The sequence below is a fragment of the Coloeus monedula genome, assembly GCF_965178545.1.
Source record: "Coloeus monedula genome assembly, chromosome: 20".
Lineage (NCBI taxonomy): Eukaryota > Metazoa > Chordata > Aves > Passeriformes > Corvidae > Coloeus > Coloeus monedula.
The window spans coordinates 5161648-5172077 of NC_138800.1; the positions used below are offsets into that span (position 1 = coordinate 5161648).

At 47.1% G+C, this 10430-nt stretch overlaps 1 protein-coding gene across 1 annotated transcript; it reads left to right on the top strand.

Moving 5' to 3' along the window:
- Positions 1-64: 64 nt before the first annotated feature.
- STYXL1 (serine/threonine/tyrosine interacting like 1) lies at positions 65-9982 on the top strand (the record flags this gene model as incomplete). Its single annotated transcript, XM_082294886.1, has 9 exons — positions 65-167; positions 1217-1278; positions 1749-1875; positions 2185-2241; positions 3151-3296; positions 4661-4806; positions 5833-5927; positions 7614-7723; positions 9851-9982. 9 exons carry the CDS (start codon positions 65-67, stop codon positions 9980-9982), a joined length of 978 nt encoding a protein of 325 aa, XP_082151012.1.
- Positions 9983-10430: the final 448 nt, after the last annotated feature.

The following is a 10430-nucleotide window of genomic DNA, read 5'->3' on the forward strand; positions in this document are numbered from 1 at the left end:
GCGGCCGGGCGGGAAGGGGGGAGCGGGGTGTCGCGATAGTCGGCGACAGCCGAGCGGATGGGGGATGGCGGGGGTGATGGTTTGCGAGCCCCGACACCTCTACAACATCATCAACCAGTACCGGTGGAGATCCCGGCTGACGGAGCCCAACTACCTGTGCCTGCTGGGTGAGGCCGCGGCGCAGGCCTGTCCCTGCTGCTGCCCCTGCCTCTGCCTAAGCCTGTCCCTCCTCCTGCCTGCTCATGCCCCTGCCAGCCCCTGCCTGCCCCTGCCCTGCCTGCTGCTTCCCCTGCCTGCTTCTTCTGCCCCAGTTCCTGCTCTTGCCCCTGCCTCACCCTGCCTGCTGCTGTCTTCCCCTGCCTGCCCCTGCCCGCTGCTGCTCTCCCTGCCCCTGCCTGCAGCCAGGCACTGTGCTCAGCCCGGGCAGATATCCTGAGCCAACTGGGCTCGTGAGGAAAAGCACACACATCACTTCTCGTAATTTCTGGGGCCTTGCACTTGGGGCCTTCCTCCCATCCCATTTCAGGTGCCATGACCTGGTGCTGCTTCGGCTTTCCTCAGGTCCAACTCTCCCTGCTCTGATCAGTCCCATGGATACACACTCTCCCCTGCTGCTCCCAGAGGTGTTAGAGCTGGACAAGATTTCTCAACAATTACACAAAAATTCCTGATAACCACTTCCATTTTGCATAGTGCCAATACCCCCAAAAGGGTGCCTGATGTTGCAATGTCATTAAATATTTTGGTAAGGGAGCCAGTTTGGGAGTGGTGGGGGGGTCTTTCCAGTGCCCCTCTCCCCAGAGCAGCAGAGGCAGAGCTGCTGGGCCGAGGTCAGAGCAGGCACAGGGCAGAGCACAGGATTGATGCTGGGAATGCTACAGGAGCACACTTGGGTCAGGACTAACAGTGCTGGTTATCACGTGGTGTTACACACAGACCCACATCAGCCCTGGAGTTTGTTATACCCACACCAGAAGGCCTCAGTTTCTAAAAAAAAAAACCAAATCACAGAATCATCAAGAGACCTTCAAGATCATCCAGTCCAACAGCTGACCCAGCAACACCATAACCACCCCTAAATCACATTGCCAAGTGCCACATCCCCAAATCTCTTTCTCTGAGCGATGCCGGTGCCTGAATTCCCCCTGCCAAAATACAAACAGGATTCCACCTTTAAAAGCCAATTGCTCTATCTTGGTTGTTTTTTTTTTTTCAGATGCCCGTTCTCAGCGTGAATTCGATGCGAGCCACATTATTACAGCCCAAAGGATTGAGCGGGTGAGGGGCTTGCTGTTTGCGTGAACCGTCCCTGGATTTAGCAATTAGCAGGAAGCCAACAGTGATTTGAAACCCACGGGAAATGTCCCAGCCCCTGACCTGCCTCAGCCGTGCCCCGCGGCTGCCACTGGGGGGATGTGTTCTGTCACAAAGCAGAGGTGGCTCCAGCAGCCCGAAGGATTGGCACGTAGGAGCTGCATATCAGGAAAAACATTGCACAAGAACTCACACAGTGTAGCCTTGCCTCACAAGGACAGTGCTGGCATCTGCATCGCTGCTGCTGATGGAGCAATCAGCGTCGTTTGCATCATTCCTGACTTCTAACCGGGGCTGTCAGTGTCGTGCCCACCCACACGAACAAACCCAACACGTAGCTAGAGAGTTGTAACTTGCAAGATGTCAGGAGCGTTGATGCCACCAGGGAAGAGTGGAGCCGTGCTCCTGATGGAATTCCTCTGTGATTTTGGTAGAATCCTGCGGGGGAGTATCTGATCCCGAATCCTGAGGAGCTGGACTATGTCAGATACTGCGTGGTGTATGACCACGACACCGGCTTTTTGGGCTGCAGTGACAATCAGGAGGAGAAGAAGGAAACAGGTACGTGTGACCTATGTCAGTCAAGTCCTCACTGCTGCATGGAAATTCTTCCCATTCCTCATTTAATTTTATGAGCTCATTGGAAGAGATGTAAATGTTCCCAGTTTTAGTGAAAAGCTGTGCTCTGCCTCTGTTTTTTCACTGTTGTATATGTTCTCAGACTTCAAAAATCCAGGTTTTATTTCAAAGCATCCTGGCAGCCCTGGTTTCCCATCTGTGGATGATCCTCTGAAGCTCCTTGTTGTATGTGAGGAATCTTTTCTTGCCACATTTCCCTGAGATTTGGCTTGTCCAACGCTTGCCTTTCAGGGAGCAGTGCTGCTTCGGAGCCTGAAACCATCGGCTCAGGTTCCATGTGTTCCCAGAGTGAGTATTTCCTGCTTTGAGGGTCACAAAAGGCTTTCACTTCATGATATTTAAAAACACTTACCTTTGATGGGGGTGGTCATTTGATGGAGTTCACCAAGAAATGTGAAGCACTGGAAACTTTTCCCTATCATTGTTCAGTCTTCCTTGAACCATGGAAGTGTTTGGTTTTCACACATCCTTTGGCAAGGAGTTCTGCTGTGGGCAGAACTACTTCTGTATGTTTGTTTGAGCTTTACAAAGGCTACAGGAGTTTTAGCAAAGATTCACATCACTTTTTAAAGAAAAAAAAAAAGTGGGGGTGTAAGGGGTATGAATAAAGCAAGCAGGTTCCTAAATGCTCAGTGGTGAGGCAGTAAAGGGAAGGTGTGAAGAATCTGAACTGGGTTTCTATTGTGCTGATTTATTTCTAAAGCAGACATAGCTAGAGGGAAGCAGGATGGATTCCTTGGGAGGAGGAGGAGGAGGAGGAGCAGCCATCTCACATAATTTGCTTCACTGAGGGGAGTGTTTAAAACATTTGTGAAAAATTTAAGACACTTCCTTTTTTCCCTGTTTGCCTAAAGCAGACTAAAGAAAAGGGCCTCCATAAAGCTAAGATTATTAAATTTAAATTAATAAAATTTCCCTATTATGGGAACTTATTACAAGCATTTCCCAAAGAAAACTGGGGAGAGGAAAAAAAAAATCTAGACCTATAAAAGAAACCAGGAGAGGAATGAAAGATCAGGATGAGAGGTGAAAAGCAGCACCACCTGTAACTGACCTGCAGCAACAAGAATAAGTCGAGCTTTTAACAAAGTTTTCTCCAGAGCATTAGATGGAATGGAGAGGGGTTTGCTGTGGGTGTCAGGGAGGCAGACAGAGACATTGAACCTGCCCTGGCAAACAGCTCTTTGGTCTCTTTAGATACTGGGGAAGGAGATGCCTTACACCATGCCAGAAACTTGCAGCACTTCACTCGCCACCCCGTGCTCCTCCTGAAGGGAGGGTACAAGCGTTTTTCAGCTTGTTACCATTTCCTGAAGAGCCAGAAGACACTGTGGATGCCTCAGGTGAGATGAGACTAATTTGCAAGTAGAAGACATTCGTATTCAACTGATGATGGCTGGTGAATTCAAGTTAGATGGTGTTGCAAACCTGATATCACAGTAATTTCAGACAAAGGAATTAAATGTAATTTGAGTTACTGTGTTTGCCCTGAGTCTCACCACTGGTTCTTTTACAGCCTCTTTTTCCTCTTCTGTTGTGTGAAAGGAAGCTCATGGAAGCAACCTGGGAATGTTTCCCTGATAACCCTGAAACTGGCCTATGGAGAGTACAGATAACTGAACAAACATTAGCAAATGATGAAAAGAAGCAGGCTCCTCTCTCACACGTGGTTATCTGGCATAGTACACAGCAGATGTTTTCAAACAGAAGTACAATTCCTACCAAGCACTGTGATCCATGTCTTTTCATCGGGAAGGGTCACAAAGCAAGTGCTGGTGCCTTGTTTCAATAGGTCCAGGAAGAAAACAGCCATCCACTCAAACACTGGTGTCCTAATTACTCGGTTTCACCTATAAACATCGATCTACTTAGCTTATGAGAAACAATTACCCTTTATTTCACATTTAGGACAGGCAGAGCAGGTTAAGAAGGTGCTGGACAGCAGAGCATTTCATTCCAAGGTGCATTTTGTTCCCATTGTTCCCTTCTGGTTCCCAGGGAATAGCCCATGACACAGTGCTAACCTGCGGATGCTACAGCGCAGGAGAGAAAATCGATTCGCTTTGTGCTGCTCTGTGAAGGGCAATTCACTGCTGAGCTTCCCCCTCAGACTCAGCTGGACACAGAGCACCTCCTTGCCTCTCAGTGGAAGCTGTTGGTGATGGTTTAAATTGTTCAGCTGCTCCTTTGTGCTCCTGGAGCAGTATCCAAGTATCCAAGCACCCCTTAGGGATGTCGAGGCACTGTTGGTTACTCATGTGTTTTCCTTCTCAGCCTCCACGCTGCCGACACCACCGGATGCAGCTGCAGGTTTGTGCTGTGCTACTCCAGGGCACCTGCAGCTCTGCAGGTGGCAGATGATTTCATTTAGCCCTGCAAACAGTAAGCAAGGGGAACAGCAAATGAATCTGTCATGCTGCAGCCCCTCCAGACAATGGAAAGGATATATTCCACCTCCTGTTTAGTTAGGGTTTGCTTCAAGTAATGCCACAACAACAGTGAGGCTGCTAATTATTCTCAGTAAAACTAGCAAAGACTTCAATATACAGCAAATCCAGGTGATTGAATGAATCATTACACTAAAATATGTCATGAGCTGCTGACTAAGTGCCTGTTCAATTCTTCACATGACTTCTGTTTAAGAACTTACCGAGCTAATGGGAGCAAAGACACTCTCTAACCTGAGCCTGTGGTTTCTTTCTGGCAGGAGCTAGACACCTTCCAGCCATACCCTGTAGAAATACTGCCTGAAAAGTTATACATGGGCAATTTCAAGCAGGCCAGTGACAAACAAATTCAGAGAGATCTGAAGATCAAAGCATTGGTCAACGTCTGTGAACAGCCTGTAACACTGTAAGTTAAACAGTTCAAGGCTTACGCTCACCAGTGTCTGTGGTGTGAGAAAATGAGGTGACACAGAGTTTATTGGCAGAGGAGTCAGTGCCTGTGGCCTTCCAAGGAAACCTCTGTGCAGATTCCAGTGCCATTTCATGCTCATTCTTCTAATTTCTACTCCAGAGTTAGCACAACAGCAACACAGTCCTGCAGCCCTTGACCATGCCACGGGTGAATTGCGTAAGAGGAGGACTGGGAAGCCCTTGGTATTTCAAGTTTATCACATACCACCACTCTTCAGGAAAAACTTGTATCTCCAAATAGCTTTCAGAGCAAAATCTTACAAACACATCAGTGCAAAAGCTAAATCACCAATATGTCACATTTTTGGTCTTTTTTCCTTACCTACTGTGTCCGTGACTAGTCAGCTCAGTCTGCAGGCCTTGCTGGAAATGCAGTTTCACACAGTGAAAAACCCAGTGACATTTCTCAAGGTGGTGACCCACACAAAGTAACAAATCCAGTTACCCACCCCAGGACAGGTGCACCAGCAGACATTTATCATGCCTTTGGCTCCAGAGGAATGTCTCTGCACTGTGGGTAATATTCCCATGCCCTCTACATGATGTGCTTTCACACTTTGGAAATTCCTCACCAAGTTTTTACCCTGTGAGTTCTCTGAGTCTGTGGAAGGAGGAGATGCTGCCATAGAAAACCACATGAAGTGATCTGGGGCGTTCCACAAAACTGCCAACACACACTCTGAAAGCACACCTGCTTTCAGTTCATCTGTTTCCATTTATCTCTCAGCTGCAGGTTAAGACATCAATGCTGATACCACTGAAATGGAAAATCAGTGATTAAACTGGTTCTGTGTTACAAACATCTCTGTCTTACCATAACAAATCCCTTATCATGTTAATGATGATGATGATGAAAAACTCACACATGTAACAGCAAACAAAGTGATCACCTTGCCTCCAACAAACACATCTTGTCAAGGCTGCTTCTCTGCTCCATGTGGTCTGTGTGCTCTTTTTCCAGGTTTGCAGAAGAAGGTGAATCCCTCCATGTATCTGTTCCAGATTCACTCGAAGCAGATCTTTTTTCTTCCTTCCCCACCATTTCTCATTTCATAGGTGAGTGGATCGTGATCTGGAATTCCTGAGACCTTGCTCACTGTAGGGTATTAGATGGGAGTGACAGGAAGCCCAGACAGGAGGGTAAGCAAGCCCACACCCTGATGGATACCAGAGCTGCCTCACTAACCAGCCTGATGGACAGAGAGGAAATTTTACAGGGCATCTGACTCTGATGTCCCTGCTCACTTTAAAGGATACCTCAGTCTGATAACAGGAAGCTTTCCACCCAATCTGAAAAGGCTTTGCTACCAGGGCTTCATTGGATTCCCTCTTGTTCCTTTGCAACAGCCCTTTGACTCTCACCAGCCCAGATCTTCAGCCACCAGAGCTTTATTTGAACCAGAGTGTGACACACATTAGAGAACTCAGCAGGAGGCATTGATAATCTTTGTGATTTCTGGCCCACCGTAGGGCCCAGGAAGACTTTCAGGTTGGACAGCATCAGCCTGCCTTCAGCCGATTACATCAGATAGGAGAAGAAAAAACACACTGCAGCTCAGTGCCTGCAGCTTCACGGCAGACACAGCTCCTGCAGCTCCATCCTGATGCTGTCCAACCATGTCATTATCTTTTATCATGCTTATCAAATAACACCTGCCACAGACCAAGGCCCTGCTGAGCTGTGTTGGACAGAGCCAGAAGCAAAAGACCACCCTGTCCCCACAGACCTTAATCCAAGTACAATATCAGACATGACAACTGCACACAAAGAAACAACATTCGAGGATATAATTTTGTACTCCTGAACTGAATGTCATTATTTGGTGCACCTAAATGTTGACATTCACTTACTTGCCTTTCGTTGTGCCTCATGCTTTTTCCCAGTAGTATTTCAGAAGTTTCCTTCTCACATCACACACAGTTTGTGGCTGTTTCCAAACCAGGCTACAAGAGTCTATTAGCTGCACTTGTGGAAGTGTTACAGTGTTTACCTGATAGTGGAACTGTTTACTTGGCAGTGGAGAGCAGATTACACAAACTAGAACACGAGACTAAAGCTCTCCACATATGCCAAGAGGAGTGTGCATGTCCTCATGCCAAGTGTATGTTGGAGTGAGGCCAGTTCTACTCAGATCTTAGGACAGAACTAGTATCTCACAATAGAAATAAGTTTTAAAATGCTGGTTTAGTGCTTGAGGGAAAAAAAAAAGAACAAACAAAACATCTTGACAACACTAAAAGAAAAAGAAAAGGCTTTGCTCTATGAATTCTAGAGTTCAGTTGCTAATATTTTAAAAACATCCTTCTGTCTAGAGAAGGAGAGAAAGAATTAAAAGGTTATTAATTAAATATGCAACCTTCCAGGCAAAATAAAATTTCGATACCTTTAAACCTGTCTGGGGAGAGTTTGTGATGCTGACCACAGCTAATAGGTCATGAAAGACTACTTTTCCTCAGATGCCTGATGTGAAGGTGACACTGATGTGTAATGAAGCACTGATGGGTCATTGTCACTGGTGCTGCTCTTCGAGGCCGTGTTTTAACTGTGGATTTTTAAGAAAGGCAAATGCTTACAGAAATGGGAGCTGGCAGTGCCCATCTGCTGCTGTCAGGGTTCCTGAGGGTTCCTGTCGCTCAGGCTGCAGCCCCTCTTGTCAGCTGTCACCAAATTAGTGCTTGACTGTGCCACGGGAAGCTCCATTTCCCAGATCACTCATTTGTGATTGGCATTTCTTGCCTCAGATGCTCAGCTGGACGTGGGAGCAGTGCTGGTGTTCTCCAGCCTGGGGATAAGCCGGTGCAGCACAGTCACCATGGCCTATCTGATGCATTCCTGCCGCTTTTCCCTGCAGGTATGTCACTGGCACAGTCCCCACAGAAACTGTCTCTGCACTTATTTCTCTTCCTGAAGCCCCATCACTGTAGTAATAAGACCTTCTCTGTGATTTCATGCACAGTATCCACCTGATAATGGAACTGATTATTTGATTGGAGATTGCATCTTCTTTAGACCATTAAGGGGGTGGCTTAGGTGTGATTTTGGGTCTGTGAGTCCTTACTCTAGAACCTGTGATATTTTTGTTTTCCCTACTTAGCTAAAGGGCTATAAAAGTAAAGCTGTGGGTACAGAATATGGTATTTCTCTCCTGGATTTGAGGAAAAGAGTGGCAGCTACTGCAGTTAATCCTATCTTTTAATTCCATGGCATTACAGTTCAGAACCCAGTGTTTGCAGGGCTCTCATTTACCATTGACTTCAGCACTGACTTCTTCCAAAATTCTATTTTATTCCTCTAGAAGCAATCCCCTCCCACAGACACTCCTGTATAGAAATCTGGAATGGGATAATACCTGCCCAGGAGGGATGTACAGGTTAGATGGCCAGCACAGGCTGTTCCATAGCTCTGAATGATGAAAGAAATGAATGAAGGATGGCTGAAAATGGCCTGGTTGTGCAAGAGCCTGGTGGCCTCTGCCCTGGGTGCCAGGCCTTTCTCCCTTTGCATACCACACAGGCATCATCTCCTGGTGCCTCCCAACATGGAGCAGGAGAGTTCCCTTGGGAACCCAGCCTCTCCTTAAAAGTCTCACCCTTGTTTGGGACGTTTGGGAGCTTGAAAGGATTGATCCAAACTTCGCTAAAGCTGGGTCTGTATCTAATAAGGTGATTGATTTTGTGCAAACACATCCAATGTAAGAAGAAAGCTCTTTCCATGGCTGTGTGCCAGTGGGTAATTAGAGGCTGAGGGTGCCAGCAGGGCTCAGACACGGTTCAGTCCCTGCACTAACAGGGCTGTGATTGCTCCTGCAGGCTGATGAGCAGCCGCTCACTCACTGAATCACAAAATGTGCTTCTAGTGGCAGTGCAAAAGTCAAAGGCAGAGCCCTGCCATTCCTCTCAGTTGGCATCAACAGGTTGGTCTCAGAGTTTTATTAAATGCCAAAAAAAAAAAAAAAGAAAAGGTTGGAAGGTTGACAGGGCAGTGCTTGCCCACTGTTGGCTGGGCAAAGCTTTCCTGGGGGATTACCGTGGCAGACAAATTTGTTTCTTGCAGACGAAAGCAGTGCAACAGATTCCCGTGTGATCCTCTAGCCAATCCAGGCAAAGATCTTTGAAAGCTTCCAAAAAGGCAAAAGCAAGGCAGATTTGGGATGTGCAGCCCCTGATTTTATTAGTGATCAACATGTGAGGAGATCTATTGAGTCCAGGGGAACTAGAGACACCCACACTGTGGACCCAGAGGAGTAAATATTGGAAGATCAGCCTCAGAGCCTGCAGAATCAGCAAGATTAGAAGAACAAACCAATGGAGCACTATCTGCTGACCTTTGGTCTCATTACACTTATGCAACTCCCCAAGTGCAGGGGGCAAGCTCCTTTACGAGCCTGAAGATGAGCACTGACAGGAAAACCCAGGGATGCAGCTGGAGTAATGCTGGTGGATCTGCCCTGTGTGTGTCAGAGTTTCTAGGTGATTACTTGGAGCTAACAAATAATTAAGATGGCTGTAATTAATACAGTGGGATAACTGCAGGGTCATAACTGCTCTGCCACATCAGGTCACACCAATCTGAAAACGCGATAACCTTTGTTGCTTTATAACCTTTATAGCTGATACTTCACTGCTTTGCTTATCATCTGTGGAAGGAACAGCATTTTAGAGTAGAAAATCCAGGATTGCATTGCTCTGCTCCATCGGAGTAAAGTAAGACAAGATACCTGACAGGTAGTGAAAGCAGCCTGAGATGTCCTCGTATCCAGGAGAGCAGAGCATGAAGGGGACAGGCTTCTCTCAAGTCCACATCTGGATCCAGCCTGTCCCCACTTTGGTAGCCAAACTCCTCTCAGCAAGTTCTTGCTGTCCAGCACAGGGAGCAAATACAAAGCTGTGTTGACTGAAGCGTAGCTGCTTTGTGAAAATACCCGAGAGTCACTTTCTGCTCAATTCCTAACACTTCTTTATTTTCCTTCTGTTTACAGAGAGCTTGGAAATACCTTCTGAAATGCCAAATGAACATAAGACCACACCCAGGCTTTGTGGAACAGCTCTCAGCCTGGGAGACCCAAATCTATGGGGCCCCAGCCACAGACATCTCTGGACCAAATTACTGACAGAGAACATCCCACAAGGAAAGCCACTTCCCCTTTCTGGGGAGAAAGTTACTTGAATGCTGTGTGAAAAAAAGACCCAAATGTAACAGAAAAGCTTTCCTCTTTAGCTCCATGTCATTTTGGGTCAAGATTTGGAGCCTTCTCGGGCACTCACCTGGGCTGTAGGAGGTGGCAGTTTGGGGGATTCAAGTGCTGCAGGATGTGGCCCATTAGACACAGCTCGACTCTTTTGTAAGCAAAGGGGATTATGACCACAGCTGTGGGGCAGTCAGTAGGGTTATCTCTGTAAAGGTTTGTTATCCATGGTCTGGAATGTAAATTTGGAGTAAATTTGGAGCCTGTGCCCAAGTCCAGCCCGGAGAGGTGACTGCAGAATGTCCCTGTTTCAGAAGTCCCTGTGCCCTGCGAGTGCCTTCTCAGCTGCCCACAGATATGATGGCCTCTCACT